Below are 17,416 nucleotides of genomic sequence, written 5' to 3' on the forward strand. Positions count from 1 at the left end.
CTTTAGGCAGTGCTGCTATGCTGGTCCTGTTGTTAATCGCTCATTCTAAGTCTTCGAGACAGTGCTGCTAGCTGCTTCTCTGGTCTCAATGTTAATTCCTCATTCTATGTCCTATACACAGTGCTGCAGCTGTTTCTCTGGTACCATTGGAAATTCCTCATTCTAAGTCCTCTGGGTAGTGCTGCTAGCTCCTACTCTGTTCCTGTCTATAATTCCACATTCTAAGTCGTCTAGGCAGTACTGCAGCTGTGTCTCTGTTCCCAGTGGTGATTCCTCATTCTTAGTCCTCTAGGCAGTGCTGCTTGCTGCTTCTTTGGTCTTGTCTGTAAATCCTCTTTCTAAGTCTTTCAGATGGAGCTGCTACTCTTGTCCCGTCAGAAATTCCCACATTTTAAGTCCTCTAGGCAGTGCTGCAGCGGTCTCTGCTTTCAGTGGGAACTACTTTTTCTTAGTCCTTCAGGCAGTGCTGCTAGCTGCTTCTCTGGTACCTTTGGTAATTCCTCATTCTAAGTATGCTAGACAGTATTGATAGCTGCTTCTCTGGTCTCAGTTGTAATTCCTTATTCTAAGTCCTCTAGGCAGTGCTGTAGCTGCATGTTTGGTCCTGTCATTAATTCCTTATTCCAAGTCCTCCAGACAGTGCTGCTAGCTGCTTCTCTGATCCCATCGATAATTCCTCATTGTAAGTCCTCTACACAGTGCTGCTACCTGCTTCTCTGGTCTCGCCTGTAATTCCTCGTTCTAAGTCCTCTACTAGGCAAAGCTGCAGCTGTCTCTCTGTTCATACATTCACCACACTCCAAATCAAAACACATAGATAAAAGACATTATCATTTACAACTCCTGACGCCAATAGCTCCAACTGTGGCAAATGCTAGACCTATTGCATTGCAAAAGCTTGTTTTCCAAGTTGAACAGTCCACTGGTATTGGAATCCTGATCTGCAGGTTACACCCCCTGGGCTGCCTTTCCGTGAAGCTGAGCTCAGTCACTGACAGAATATATTGTGATGCCTTACCGAAAATCCCTGACGTCATCCATACTTAAAAGGGCCGGTAGGGGTCCTGAACGCCCCATAAACTTTTCTCGGAACAGACTGTTTTGTCTTGTAAGGAAGCGCCATGTTAAGTCGTGACTAAAGGGTGCCCTGTTCACCCCCGCCCTGGTGGAGGCCACTGTACCCTCGCCCGCCTTGTTTTGTAGGCGCAGGATGCAGGAACCCACCGAGTTGAGCTAATTTAGCCACTGTTGTACAACCAACAAAAGCTCGACAGCTTTCTCTGCCACCCTTATGGAGCGCGGCAGAGGGCGGGCCTCGGGGGCCAGTGGACATCTGCCTCACCCCGGCGCATTCACGAGGCATGTCAGCCTGTGATACATGGGCCTCCGTAGCAAAGGGGGCGCAAGCCTTTCACATGCTAATGCATCTCTTATAAGTAGCAGCGGCAGGGCAGGGGAGCCTCAGAAAGCAGAGGACGGAGAGAAGGCATCTGGGCTCAGCGCCCTCACCCCCGCGAGCCCCCACCTCACTGCTCTGACGGCGGTCCCGGCTATGGCTAGCTTCGAGCAGGCACTGCCAGGCAGCAAGCAAGATCGGAAGGTATGTACCACTCAGGGCTTTAGGTATGATTGAAAAAAACTGGGGAGTCCCTCAAAGGGGCGTGGCCATGTAATGATGGGCGTGGTATAAAAACACATTAGCCAAAAATACGTTCTTAACATAGAGTTCCACCCGACTGGTATTTTGCGGCTTCTGTCTTTGCATCCAGTTATATTATAATACAAAAAAGTAACACTGAAAGGTTCACCCTCTAAAAGGGTCCCCTGGCAACACGCTCTGCATCTATTAAATGCCCAAAATGAATGAATACCAATCATGCCATAGTGCATCAGGAGATGGTACCCAAAATACAGCTTAGAGATGCTCCATCAAAAGTTGCCCAGTGATGTAATATTACTTACCTACATGCCTCTTTTTGATATCATCATAAACACTATGCAAGTTGTCTTACCTAAACAAAATAGACGTTATCATTTTCATGCATTCAGTTTTGGGTCAATAATATTCTCCTGTATTGATGGTCACAAATATTCACATATATTTCTCAGTGTGTTATTGGTATTTTTTTTATTGTACCGCCTTGCTCCCTACCCTGAAGTTACCATGTTGCATCTTCGTAAAGACTTCATTTTTTATGTCATTATATGTATAATTATGCAAATGCACTCTACATTTATATTTATTCTCCATTAGTTTCATAATTTTTCACATATGAGTTCCAAGTTGTAACTGAAACAAACCTCTCCTCACTATATCAGCACGTAAATTGCCTGTTCTCTATTTTCATGTTGATACCGGGAGGCAGTGGGCAGACCTTCAGACAGGCACTGTCACCTTTTTATATTAATAACCCTGAGAGTGAGGGCAAAAATGGAGAGCACCTGCTTTTTAGAACTGTCGACGTTGAGCACCGGCAGGACCCGGCCCACTTAAAGCCCTGGTACCTCTCACTGGCTGGCGGCGAGATCGTCTCCATTTAGTTAGTCAGCAGCTACCAGAACACAGTACCTGTTATCTCGACGCAAGGGGAAAAAGAAACCTCTTTCCTCAGCATGTATCAAAGCAGGCAGAAACTACCACTCTACGGTGTCCCATAGTCACCCAGCAGGTAGACAGGTGGCCACTTGCACATCTGGCAGCCCTCGCACAGAACACGACTGAACCTGAAGGCCTAATCTAGAAGCCACCATAACCACTTCCCCCCACACACTATTAAAGCAAAGTCGCCTTAATGTGGGAGACATAATAACTCCCTTCTTGCACTTGGGTGCTGGCATGTTACAAGCAATTAATTACAATTTAAAAAGCAAAAATCCAAGTCCTGTAATGCATCTTTCTTTTGGCTGAAAAGTCATTAGCTTCTTCATTTGCCCCACTTCCATGTGTGACACATTCAGACCTCAGCCTGCTGGCCAGTAGGCTAGGCCGAACCCCGCCCCCCATCACTCTCCCATCTCCTTAGGTTGCCCTCACACCATAGGCAGCTGCCTTAGGGCCAGGCAGCCACCTGCGGAAAGAGATATGCATGTAACCTGTGGCCACTTCACTCAATCCCAGTAAGATAGCTTAGTGGGTTGAGAACCGACTTTAGAAGTACCCATAAAATAGTGCAGTGTGCTAATACGTGTGCTGCATATATCTTAGGGCAACATACAGGTAATTGTCTTTAATGGCAGCAAGGCCAACTCATCTTTTAATCCTTCTGAGGTCAGTACAGCGCATGCTTTTGAACTGGTTGGTAATAGAAAATACCTATTTTTATGGACCTAGAGATGATTGTTGGAGTTATTTAAACAAGCTATATATAATTTGCAATGTAAGTTATACAATTAGCAAAGATTTAAGATAATTTTGTAATTTCTAGGGTTGAGCCTGCGAGAGCATGCACTAGTGTATGCACCTCACTTATGAAACATTCTTGTATCCAAAAAGGTGTTGGAGCTCACCCATTGCTTACCCATTTGTGGGCTTGCGTGACACTCTTCTTAACAGCCTTGTAATTTGTCACTGCAGGACTAACATAATTTCCGTTCCTTTGTGTGGAGCAGGGACCAAGCACTGATTGATTCAACTTAATCAGTGCCTGTCCCCTCCTCTCAACGTGATTGAGGTACTATTTTGTTCTTTTATCTTCCAGTACCCTGCAAACAGAGGGCGTGCAACTGGAGAAAATTTGCCCAGCAGGACAAACAAAATTGCTAAATTGTATTTCTTATAGTTAACTTTCTTTTATTCTCACTTTGCACTCATGTTTTCTTTTGTTTTTGCTTGTGGGCGCTGTTCTTAAAAGATGAGTATTATCTAATTGAAAAGCGTCATTGTTTCTTTCTTGTGTGTAAATTCTGAAATGATGCTTTAACACATAATCCTGCAGTCCACCCCAATCCATCCCACTCCAATCCATGCCAGTACACCCCACTTCGCCCCCCACCAATCCGCCCCACTCAATCCAATGCACCACAGACCAATACATTACCAACCACTGTCACCCTTCCAAACCACCACACTCCAATCTGCCTCCGTCCAATTCACCCCACTTCAATCCAAAACAATTTGCCCCACTCCAATCCAAAACAATCTGCCCCATTCCAATTCAAAACAATCTGCCACATTCCAATTAAAAAAATCTGCCCCATTCCAATCTGCCCCACTTCAATCCAAAAACATCTGGCCACTCCAATTCAAAAAATCTGCCCCACTCAATCCAACACAACTAGCCCCATTACAATCTGCCCTACTCCAGTCCAATCCAAAACAATCAGCCCCACTTTATGCTGTCCCACTCCAATTCAACCCAGTCCAATCCAAAACCATCTGCCCACTCTAATCTGCTCCACTCCAATCCATCCAACTCCAAACTGCCCCTCTCCAATCCAAAACAATCTGCCCCACTCCAGTCTGCCTACTCCAATCCGCCTGACTCCAATCCAAAAGTCAGCACCACTCTAATCCGCCCACTCCAATCTGTCTAACTCTAATCCAAAACATTATGCCCACTACAATCTGCCCCACTCCAATCCATAAAAATTGGCCCCACTCCAATCCATAACAATTTGCCCCACTCCAGTCTATCCCACTCCAATCCAAAGCAATCTGCCCCACTCCAGTCCGCCCCTTCCTGTCCGCCCCACTCCAATCCAATCCACCTCTCCCTAATCCACGAAATCCACCTCAATTCCCCTCACTCAAATCCACCACAATCCACCCACTCTAATCCAATCCACCAACACTAATCCAATCCACCCACACCAATCCAATCCATCCCACACCAATCCAACCAATACAATCCACCCCACTACAGTCCAATCTACATCACATCAATCCAATCCACCCCTCTCATTCCCAATCCAGCCCACTCTAATCCACCACAATCCACCCCACTCCAATCCAAAACAACCTGCCACACTCTAATCTGCTCCACACCAATCTGCTCGGCACCAAACCAAAACAATCTGCCCTACTCCACCAATTCATCCCACTCCAATATGAACCACTCCAATCCAAAACAACCTGCCCACTCCAATCTAACACAACCGTCTCACACTATCCCATATCACTCCAGTCTTCCCAACTTCAATCTACTCCACTCCAATCCAAAGCAATCTGCCCTGCCTGCTCCAATCCACCCCACTTCAATGCACCGCAATCCAATCCACCCTACAATTCGCCCCACTCTAATCCAATCCACCTCACCACAATCCACCCACTCCATCCCAATACACCCCACTCCAATACAACCCAACCCAACCCACCACACCCCACCCCACTCCAATCCAATCCACCTCACCCCAATTCAATCCACCACACTGCCTCCTCATTCCATTCCTCTCCAATCCTCCTCACTCCAATCCAAAACAATCTGCCCAATGCTAATCCACAACAATCTGCCCTACTCAATCCAAAACAATCAGCCCCACTCCAAACTGAAACAATCTGTCCACTCCACTCCACTCCAACCCACTCCAATCTCCCTCACTTGAAACCAAAACAATCTGCCCCAGTCAATTCATCCCACTCCAATCCAAAGCAATCTGCCCACTCCAATCTGGCCCACTCCAATCTAAAACAATCGCCCCCACCATAATCTTTCCCACTCCAATTCAAAACAATCTTCCCCAATACAATCTACTCCACCCAACCCAATTCAAAGCAATCTGCCCTGCCCACCCCAATCTGCCCCCACTTCAAATTGCCCCACTCTAATCGGCCCCACTCCATTCCTCCTCACCCAGTCCACCCACTCCATCCCAATTCACTCCACTCCAATACACCACAACCCACCCCTATCAAATCCAATCCACCTCACACAATCCAATCCACCTCACCTCAATCCAATCGAGCACACTGCCTCCCCAATCCATCCTTCTTCAATCCAATCCACCCCACTCCAATCCAAAAAAAACTGCCCCCCTCCAGACTTCCCACTCCAATCTGCCCCACTCCAGTCCAAAACAATCTGCCCCACTCCAATCTGCCCCACCCCAGTCTGCCCCACTTCAATAGAAAACAGTCTGCATCAATCGAATCTGCCCACTCCAATCTGCTCCACTCCAATCCAAAACAATATGCCTGCTCCACTCCTCCCAGTCCAATCCCAAAAAATGTGCCCCACTCCAATCCAAAACAACCTACCCCATTCAAGTGTGCGCCACTACAATCCAAAACATTCTGCCCCACTCAAATTCAAAATAATCTGTCCCAGTCCAATCTACCCCACTCAAATCCAGAACAATCCGACACATTCCATTCTGCCACACTCCAGTCCAATCCACCTCACCCCAATCCAATCCAATTTACCCCAATCCAATCCACCCCACTCCAATCCAGTCCAATCCACCCCACACCAATCCAATCAACTCAATCCAGCCCAGTCCAATCTACCCCACTCCAATCCACCACAATTCACCCCATTCCAATACCAAACAATCTGTTCAACTACAATCTGCCCAATACTGATCTGCCCGAAACCAATCCAAAATAATCTGTCCCACTCAATCCAAACCAATCTGCCCCACTCCAATGCAAAACAGTCTGCCCCACTCCAATCCAAAGCAAACTGCCCCACTCCAATCTAAAACAATCTGCCCCACTCCAATCCGACACAATCTGCCCCACTCTCATCTGCCCCACTCCAATCCAAAGCTATCTGCCCCATTCCAATCTGCCCCACACCTATCCAAAGCAATATGCCCCACTGCAAACCAAAACAATCCATCACACTCCAATCCGCCCCACTCCAATCCATCCCACTCCAATCCAATCCACCTCACCCCAATCCAATCCAATCCACCACAGTCCAATACACCCAATACCAATCCAATCTAATTTAGCCAAATCCAATCTACTCAACTCTAATCCAGTCCACCCCACCCCAGTCCAATCCACCCTAATCCTATCCACCCCCCAATTCAGTTCACCCCACCTCAATCCAATCCACTTTAATTCAATCCACCCCAATACAATTCATCCCACTCAATCCGTCTCACTCCAATCCAATCCACCCAATGCAATCCCATCTACTTTATTCCAATCCACCCCATCCCATGCCAATCCAATCCAATCCAATTCACCCCAATCCACCCTAATCCAGTTCATCCCACTCCAGTCTTCCCCAACTCCAATCCAATCCAACCCACTCCAATCTAATCCACCCATCCAGTTCATCCCATGCGAATCCACCCCAATCCACTGCAGTTCAATCCATTCCATCCAGTCAACTCCACTGTACCCCAATCCACCCCACCCTAGTTCCGCCTCCCCACTCAGTCCAATCCATCCAGCCCGTCACACTCCAATCCACCTCACTCTAATCCAATCCACCCCACCCCTGTCCAATCCACCACACTCCACTTCAATCTACCCCACTTCAATCCAATCCACCCCTTCCAGTCCAATCCACCCCTCCACTCTAATTCACCCCACTTCAAACCAGCAGACTATAATCTTCCCAATCCACCCCACCGCCCCAATCCAATCCATCCCACCCCACCCCACCCCACCCCACCCCAAACCAATCCAATCCACCCCATACAGTCCATCCACTCCAATCTACCCCACTCCAAATTGAAAGATGACTAGGGAACCACGTAGAGCTCCTGTCATGCTCTTTGGTTGAATCTGCATCTGGGGTAGCTTGACATGTTGCAAGATAGACAGCACATAGACAAATGCTGTTTGGCTGCATGGATTAGCTTGGGAAATTGTTGCACAAACACCTTTCCGCCCTTCGCAGCAAAGCAATGAGCAGCATCGCAGGAGGACCCCAACAAAACCTTGGTTGCTAGTCGTGGTGAGATGGTCACAGATAACCCTGCTCTCTAGACAGAATGCACAGGTGGAGAGTGGCTAGCTGCCAGAGCTCGTAAATGACCAGTGTTATGATCACTGATAACCCTGCGTTCTTGAAATGGTATGCAAAGCCCGTACACACCCAGCCCCTTCTAATGAGGACACCCGCCCAGGAGACAAGCGATTGAGCCTGTTCAGTATTTATGGAGTTCCGTGGGCCTTTGACTCATAATGACGCTAGTAGAGTGCAGGGAGTGGGACCAGAATTCACAGGCGCTACAACCACATTAGCTATTTTTTAGTGGAGTGTATTTGGATCAGAGAACAGCAGAAAACAAAGTCTAGTCTTGTACTGGAGTTCACACTGAGGGAGATTTTCTCTCACTGTTCCGTGTGCCCTGTGATTATCGGCGTGGAAGAGGTTATGACCTGCCGTTGGGGAGACATCTTTCCAGTGAACTGTAGGAAGCTGCAGTTAGAGAGCTGCAGTTAGAGGGATGGGCCCCGGATGGAGTGGAGACCTAGAAGGGAAATAAAGACACACAGCATTGCAAAAAGGGTACGCGCTTGAAGTGATATTTGTGTTATAGAGCATAGAAGAAAGCTCCATGTAAGAAGTGTGACTCAGAGGGGTAGAAGCAGCCTGAGGGGGGTACTCTAGGCCCTGCCACAGGTGGAGAAGGATCTTGGGTGTTACGAAAGCTGTCTGTTTAGTACATACGCAGCTTGCGGCCCGCTCGTAAAACCTTGCACATTCCCCACTCAACCTGTACTCAAATGGGTTGCAGAAAAGATTACCAATGAAGCGTATCTCAAGAGACTCATTAATGAAAACAGGCGCTCCAAGCAAAACTCTAAAGAGTAATAAGAGTCAGAGCCAGCCTACAACAAGTCAAATATACAAGGCTCGACTTCAAGAAGGAGTACAGCAGGAAGTATCTCCTGACAGGCGGTGGCAGGCGATGCCTATCAGGAGACGTTGATATTAGACCATCATGCAAGTCCGGAGTATCAAGAACCTTCTCCTTCCATTATGCCAGACCAACCCTCGGCTCAGCTTGATCTCATGCAGGGAAGATCTACTTCCCCCCAAGGAAATCTTCTGAAACCACACGAGGCAACAGAAAACATCGTCCCTATCTCGCTGCTAGACTATTCAGCCCTTCTTAATGATAAGCCAGCGTACCCCCTATTCATGATTGGCAGCTCAAAGGGAGCTACAAAAGAAAGTGAGATGGCAGAGCAGATTAGAGGGTGCGTAGGCGGTCAAAGTGAAGATCGGACAGTCACTGCTAATTCTTCTGACAGCCTAATTCCCAATTCGGTAGATGGAATTATGAAGGCAGAGGGATCCTCTTCAATTGCAGTCCCACACAGTTCAGGAGGGAGTGATACTGCAAGCCTGGTATGTACCCCTCTACAGATGCCGTAAATTGAAATAACCTTGAACCAGATCTTAAGAGAACTTTGAGAGATGAAATTGTCAGAAGAAGATGATCATAGTGGGACCAATGAGTAACTGGGACAAATTAATTCCAGCATTCAACAGCTTTCTTCTCGTATTACCTAGGTTGAGGAAAGGGTTTTGGATCTGGAAGATCTAAGCAATAAAAATGATTCAGTAAACTCCAATATGCAAGCAGAACTAGAGGAACTTGAATTAAAGTTGGATGGTGTGGAAAACTGATCCAGTCGCTCAAACCTAAGATTTGTAGGAATACCTGAGGATTGTGAAGCCGGGAAAACGGTAACAAAGTTAATTTCAGATCTCATTCTTAAGTATATATTCCAAGAAAAAGCAACAGAGGATACAGTCATGGATCTAACAATTACTAGGGCACACCGAGTTCAAGCAGCCCAATCAACTAATGGCAAATACCCACAATCTATCCTGGTTAATTTCAGCGACTTTTGGATTAAAGAAAGAATTCTGACACATGCTATTAAGAGTAAAACGTATACCATGCAGATAATTTCTCCTTTCAAATATTTTCAGACATATCTATCATGGCCACACGGCATCATAAATAATTTGTAGGACTGATTGAGGACGTTAAACGTCAAGGGTCTCTGGCTGACATCATCCAGCAGTTAAAACTTTAAATCTTCCTTAAGGCTCAAGCACATATATTTCATTCTGTCAAGCAGGCCAAGAGATTTTTCTAACATTAAAGGCGGAGGGAACAGGGGGAAGAAGAAGAAGAAGAGGCACTTCAGGAGGCAATAAGGGTTGTTTATGCTGATATACATGGAGGTTATTGACAACATCAGACAAGGAGTATTGGTTATTGCATATAAAATACATGAATTGATATTTGAAATGGGTAGATGGTAGTTCTTTAAAAGGGGGGAGCAAGGATCAAATATAGTCAGTACCTAGCAAGGTGATCATTAGTGACTGAGTCCCATATTACGATGTTCAGCAGTAGCAATAGCCAAGGTGTTTATCAATTGTTTCAATAGGATTGCCCTCACTACCCCTAGAATGCAGGTCCAGATTGTCATGGCACTCATTTAGGGGGATGGGTTGGGGTCAAAAGGGGAGGGGGCCGGTCACACAAGGGTTAGGACAGTGCATGGGAGGGAGCTTGTGATGGCTAGGGCTCCAGAAGTGGTAGGGAGAGAGAGGCAGGCCAGCTGGGGTTTGAGGGGTTTGAGAAGGGGAGAAAACACAGGTAGAAAAGAAAGGAAGGGGCAGTATTCTTGGGTTCACAGGTTCAAGTACTTCACAATTACGAAGATCCTCAGTGGCAGCATACAATAAAGGGGGTCTGGCGACATGGTTTTAGAACTGGGCAATCAATGGGGCTAAACAACTACAAAGGTTTCCTTGTTGAATAGGCAATTCATAAGGATATCTTCATGTAATAGTAATGGGGCAAGTAATCAAGTAAAATTAAAATCCATACTCCAGTGGCTTATGTCAGCTCAAGTGCAAATAATTTTACATCAGGAAACCCACCTTAAGACACAATCCGCACCACACAAAATTGATTCCCTAGAGAGAAATATAGACTTGGCTTCTACATTTTTCGTCTGGGAGGCAAGCAAGGCCTTCATCAGGGATGAAGCAGTTTCTTATAATGCTAATATAGGCAAAATAAGGAGGAAACAATCATTGACACTCCAGTGAGATTTAGATTAAGCAACACAGATGCACTTGACATACTATTCCTAGACTGAGGGAAGCCAGAAAGCAACAAGCCAGACAGCGACTAAAGGATCATTATGTGTCCCAGACAAAAGTTAACCAGAATACATGCTTTCAGCAATAGTATAAAGAAAGCAAGCATGCTCGGAGTTTTCTGGTTTTGGTCAGTAAAGGAAAAGGTATAACAACGCATCCATCAAATCGATATAAGATAAAGACAGGGGCCAGACAGTAGACCAAATCAAGGATATAGACAGGGTTTTCCTTATGCACTATACCAAGCTATATGTCTCCCCATCTACTGTTCCCCCAGAAATAATTAGCAATTATCTCAAGCAATCGACCTGGGTACCATCAGTAGAGAACTATAGGTTCAGGTGGTGGTTCGAATTATGATTACCGAAGACCAGAAAGCTATTAAGACCTTTCCCAACGGGAAAGCCTATGAGAGATATGGATTGCCCAGATATGGATTGCCCGCTGAGCTATATAAAACATTTATTTCCCAAACTGTTGAAATATTAGTCAAATTATTTAACAAAATGCTTGATGGCTGCCAGATACATAGATCTTTTATGGAGGTTATAATGGTGAGCTTTTTGAAAAAAGACGAACTGCCCGATAAGCCAGGTTCATATCTCCCTATTAGCCTGTAGAATAATGATTATAAAATATTTACAAAGATTATTGACTCAAGAATAACACCCCTGGTGCAAGAAGTTGTCCCCAGGGACCAGTGCAGTTTCCTACCAGAGTGATAAATTGCAAACAATGCCAACTTTTTGATACAAGCTATCGATTACTTTGCAAATAACAAAGTAAAAGCGGCCATCATTACGATAGACACAGAGAAGGCCTTTGACCCAGTTCAATGGGAGATTTTATTTGCCATTTTATACAGGTTTAACTTCCCCTAGACTAATAAGGCTTCTGCAGAATTTATATAACAAGGCAGAACCAAAAGTCATAATAAATTTACATTTGGTGGGAACACTGGCAATTAGTCATGGCACCCGTCACAACATCGTAATCAGCCCCTTAATCTACCTGTTCACCAGAAGCAGGTAATATTCATTGCTTCTCTAGTGGCCACATTCTTGATATTACAACAATGGAGACTGGTGGATTCTCCATCTTTTGACTCATGGGTTTATAAGGTGAAGCAGGTGAAATCTAAGAAAAAGCCATATATCCAAAGAATAGGGCCTTTAGTGAACTTTCAAAATATTTGAGGAGGGGAGAAGCAAATTGCTATCAAGAAAAAGGAAGTGCTGCAAATTGTACTAGGGTTTTCATATTGGTTTATTTTAGGAATATGTGTGCGAATTGGGGGATCATGGAAAATGTATCAGTTTATGTGTCTCTTGAAGTTAATTGAAATGCAATGTATTGTTTCTACCTGTGATCATAAATTAAAAAAAAATACAAAATTCAACCCACTCTACCCCAATCCAATCCACCCTAATCTACTCCAATACAATCCATCCCACTACCTCAATTAACTCCAACCCACAGCATCCTATTCCATTCCATCCCACTCTACGCACCCCACTCTATGACACTGCACTCTATGACACTCTCTGACACTGACCTCTAACCCCTCTACGACACTACTTCCTCTACGACACTGTACTCCAACAAATCAAGTCTACAACACTCTGCTCCCCGCCCCCCCCCCACTCCACCCTAGTATACTACACGCTAGTACATTTTAGCCATGCTGAACAGCTGCCCCACAGGTGTACAACATGGCAAAAACACATTGCTACAGCCAATAGCTCTTGTATAGGCGAAACCTATTGTTATTGGCTTTGCCAATGCTTGTTCTCTTTTAGTTTTACAAGTCTCTAAGATATTCACCCACTTGACAAGTGGTCTACTGCGTCACTTTTTATGTTATAAAAATTGAGGCACCAGTGGTGCAAGGGGCTTGTAAACAAGCCTCTAAGGGCCTTATTTACAAGAGATGACACATTGCTGCGCCAAGGAAGCGATGTGTTAAAATTTCTTGCGCCTGCAGCAAAAAGCCTTACGATGCAATAGATTTGCCATATTTACAATACGGTGCTTCATGGCGCAAGGTCCCATGGATGAGTCAGAAATTCAGACTCATTCATGAGTAGGATGCTGCAAGGCTTCCTGCCCAAAAGTAGCGCATTGCTGTAGTTGGTCATAAGACTAATGCAACTACAGCAATGCATTAGTTTTGACCAACGCTAGTAGCCTTGTGTGGGGATCAATGTAATAGATTGAGAAGAGGTGAAAAACTCACCTTGCTCTCTATTACATTTGTCATGGATGTCACGCATACAAGTGGGCATAGTGTACTTATGTGTGCCACTATGTCTACGTATTTGTGTCATGTTATGTGAAAGTACAATGTGAGTGCATACAAGTCTGTGAAGGTGTGTTCTGTGATATTTACTGTGTTACCTACCTTATGTGTGCACTTACCTCTTGATAGGATGTGACCTGATTGTAGATTACAATAGTTCAAGTTACTTCTGCTGGTCAGATACATATCCCACAGCCAATGCGCCATTCCTATGCCTGGGATTTAGAGGCATGGTAATTTTGACGTATTTCAAGCTCAGCGGCCCGCTTCTCGAAGATGCGTCACTTTCGCAAAAATGACATAAAAAAACACTGTGTCCATTTTTCGGGGAATTTTAGGTGGGAATGCCTACCTTGCATATATTAAAACTAACACAGCCCGCCGATTCTGATGAAGGTAAAAACCAACACAGGCCAAAGAAAAGTAATACATCTGCCCAGATGCGTCACCTTGTAAATAAACAGCAAAGAAAGCAACACCACTGTGTAAAAACTAATTACGCAGTGGCAGCGCAAGCTTCTTGTAAATATGCCCCTTAGTTTTAAGAGAGAAAATCTCCATGGAGATGGCACAAAAGCTTATAACTGCAGTTCTCAGAGGAGCAGGCTCAAACTTCAGAATGGAGGAAACAAGCAAAAGGGAGGACAAGACAACATTAAGTTGTGAACGAGGCAAACAACAAACAGTAGACCAAGAATAACCTTTGACCAAAATAATGTACCAAGTGAGCACCTGGAACATGGCACTTCCTGCTGACTGATGTAATGCGTGGCATCCATAGTGTTTATGTTGGAAGCACCAGCAGATCCTGAATGTGCAGTGTGTAAAGTAGGAGGGCAAGCATGACTGTTGACTGCTCTCCTTAGCTGGAAAGTTGGTCGGCTCCACTTGCTTGAATGACATGGGGAGCAAAAAAAACGATGGATTTAGGCCCAGATCTCTGTACTGGGGTGAATGTTTGAAATTGTTCAACATTCTGTCCATCAATTGTTCTTTTTGCATTTGTCACTCTGAGTGGGATGGGCACGCCCAGATGTGGGTCCCATGTTCTCCGTGCCACTGGAGTAAAGCAAGCCTGCCTGATGAGGGGTAAAACCCTGAAACCGGTCTCAGGATGCTTGTTTCTGGTCCAGGGAGAATCTAGCCTGCCAGTTTGGGCTGGACTGTTCTCATGGGGAGCAGGGTCAGAGCTGATTTGCATGTGATTGGGTTTAAACTGGAATGGCATGGGGAGCAAAAAACCAATGGATTTAGGTCCAGATCTCTGTACGGGGTGAATATTTGACGTTGTTCAACATTCTGTCCACCAATTGTTCTTTTTGCATTCTCCAATTAGCCTGACCTAATCCAGTGCAATATCGCCCGACCACCTCTTTTGCTGGCATTTGCGCTAGAGGAGACATGACGAGGCCCTCCATAGGTTTGCTGTGGCATCTGCGTTTATCCACTTGTGCAGAGGAGGCATAACGAGGCCCTCCATGCTGTGGCATCTTTGCTGATCTTGCCTGTGCTAGAGGAGACATGACAAGGTCCTCCAAAGTTTTGCTGTGGCATTTGAGCTCACCTTGTCTGCGCTATAGGAGGCATGATGAGGCCCTCCATAGGTTTGCTGTGGCATCTGTGGTGATCGACCTGTGTAGAGGAGGCATATCTAGGCCCTCCATGCTGTGGCATCTTTGCTGATCTTGCCTGTGCTATAGGAGGCATGACGAGGCCCTCCATAGGTTTGCTGTGGCATCTGTGGTGATCTACCTGTGTAGAGGAGGCATATCTAGGCCCTCCATGCTGTGGCATCTTTGCTGATCTTGCCTGTGCTATAGGAGGCATGACGAGGCCCTCCATAGGTTTGCTGTGGCATCTGTGGTGATCTACCTGTGTAGAGGAGGCATATCTAGGCCCTCCATGCTGTGGCATCTTTGCTGATCTTGCCTGTGCTATAGGAGGCATGACGAGGCCCTCCATAGGTTTCCTGTGCTGGTCCAAGACAGCAGCGCTGATGATAATTGAACACTATGATAGTCCACTATGCTGGAAGCTACTGTTGAATGGAACAGGCTCTGAGTTTTAGATGCAGTTTGAGACATCAGACCTTTAAGAACACGTTGTTGGTACGTTCCGAAAGGCTGATCAGGGACAAATGTGGCAATAGACGTTTGAACCCAGAGTGGGTCCATAACAAACTTCCCTTAGAGCGAAAACCCATCTGTGGGTCTCCAGGAGCAGGCACACCGCCTTTGTAATGGGATGAGGAACTGAGCATCTTGAAGGTTGCTGAACAAGAAATATTCAGCAGGAGGCGCTAGACAGAAACATCCTTGATCCCACTCCATCTGAGAGAAAGGAACTTGATTTGTTGTTTATCTCTTTAAGATCAATCACTCGATTGAATTCCCACAAACTTGTAAGACAAGCCATTCTGAATGCCCTTTCTGACACCCGTCTTGGCATAGTTAAGTGACTTTGATTATAGGGGCTTGGACCTTGGACCACGACCCCTAGATTCCCCTTCAAACAGTGGCCCAGTTTGGGTTAAGGGGGCATCCTTTGGATGGTATACGGGTGTTCCCAGGCAACCACCCATAGGTTTTGATACATACGTTTTATTACATCCAGACTGGATTATTGCAGTAGTCTCTTTGCAGGTGCCCCACAATCCATCTTTGATAAACTTCAGATGGTACAGCATACTGCAGCTCGACTTGTGCTGAAGCTTCCCAGATGTAGTTCAGCTTCTACAGCTTTGAAAGCTTTACACTGGCTCCCAGTACCCAAACGAATCCTCTATAATTTTCTTGAACTAGTTTTCAGAGCTTCCAAAGCCATTGGTCCAAAATATTTGAAGGCCAGATTTTCGCATTATACAACCCTCAGAGCTCTCAGATCCTCCCACATGAACATTCTCAAATCCACAGCCCCTCCCCTGTTTAGACTTAAAACGCAAGGTGGCAAAGCTTTTTCAGTATTGGAAGCTACTGCATGGAATCAACTCCCCAGTCCCTTTGATTCATAGAATCTGAGGATCTTCCAGAAGATCTGGCTTTTCCTGGCCCGACGCACTTTGCCACTCCCTCGTCTAGTTAGCTTTTCTGGGATATCAGTTCACAACCTGAAGCGCCAGGATTCTCCCAGTGGGTGACAGTGTGCTTTATAAATGTTTAATTAATAAATTCATTCATTCATACAAATCTCCATCTCCTAACCTACTCGAGGCAGGCGTAACAGTGGAGCAAGTTTTAGAAGAATCAAATTTTCCCAACTCAGCTGTAGGGCACGCATACAAAGTAAGAAAATGATTAAAGCATCATTTGTGTTCTGGAAGGATTTCATTCTAGTACAAAATCTATACTTGGCAGACTGCTCCCTCCATTCCACTCTGGTGCATTGCGTTGGCACATCACTAAATTGTAGTAAAAATGACGCTGTTCTTTTCTCTCCCTTTCTCTCAACCAGTGCAGCATCTTTGGTTGCTGTGCTGCATTGTATGAACAATTAGTTAATCTGTCCCCACAAGTCTACAATCTTGCATGTTTTTACTCACTAATAGCCCATACACTGATGGAGAACCATGTGGCCGAACGGCTAAAGCGGTCGACCTCAAAAGCTGGGGAATCAGGTTTGAATTTCGGCAGGGAAGGTCACTGTTCTGTGATTCTGGACAAATCACTTACTTTCCCTGGGCCTCATTTATGGTAAGTGTTGCATCGCTGCGTGCGACATGATGGATCCGTCATATTTACTGTATGACGCATCATGTCACAAGGAATGACAGATACATCAGAATTACTGACGTGTCTGTCAGTGCAAAAGTGACGCATTGCTGGGGTGTGTCTGAAAACAGACACAACTCCAGCAATGTGTCCTTTCACATGGAGCAAGCCCCACGTGAAAGGGCCTGCGTCACCTTTACGCCTGCCATGAGGCAGGCATAAGGTTTTGACGCATTGGCGTCCTAGAAGTGGCACAGTGAAATTGTATAGATTTCACTGCACCACTCCTACAACCCTTTCTTGCGGGGAACGCCCACCCTGCATACATGATATCTGACACAGGTATAATGTAGCGCAGAGGTTTACAAAGTGAC

At 45.6% G+C, this 17,416-nt stretch overlaps 1 protein-coding gene across 1 annotated transcript in view; it reads left to right on the plus strand.

The window, feature by feature from the left end:
* The first annotated feature begins 1,469 nt into the window (after positions 1-1,469).
* LOC147683379 (transcription cofactor HES-6-like) overlaps positions 1,470-17,416 on the plus strand; it is a 36,422-nt gene continuing 20,475 nt past the window's right edge. The window contains exon 1 of the mRNA XM_086944828.1: positions 1,470-1,600. Coding sequence (XP_086800954.1) covers positions 1,553-1,600 — 48 coding nt within the window. The 5' untranslated portion in view covers positions 1,470-1,552. The remainder of the gene's footprint in view (positions 1,601-17,416) is intronic.

The sequence above is a fragment of the Lissotriton vulgaris genome, chromosome 11 (assembly GCF_964263255.1).
Source record: "Lissotriton vulgaris chromosome 11, aLisVul1.2, whole genome shotgun sequence".
Taxonomy (NCBI): Eukaryota; Metazoa; Chordata; class Amphibia; order Caudata; family Salamandridae; genus Lissotriton; species Lissotriton vulgaris.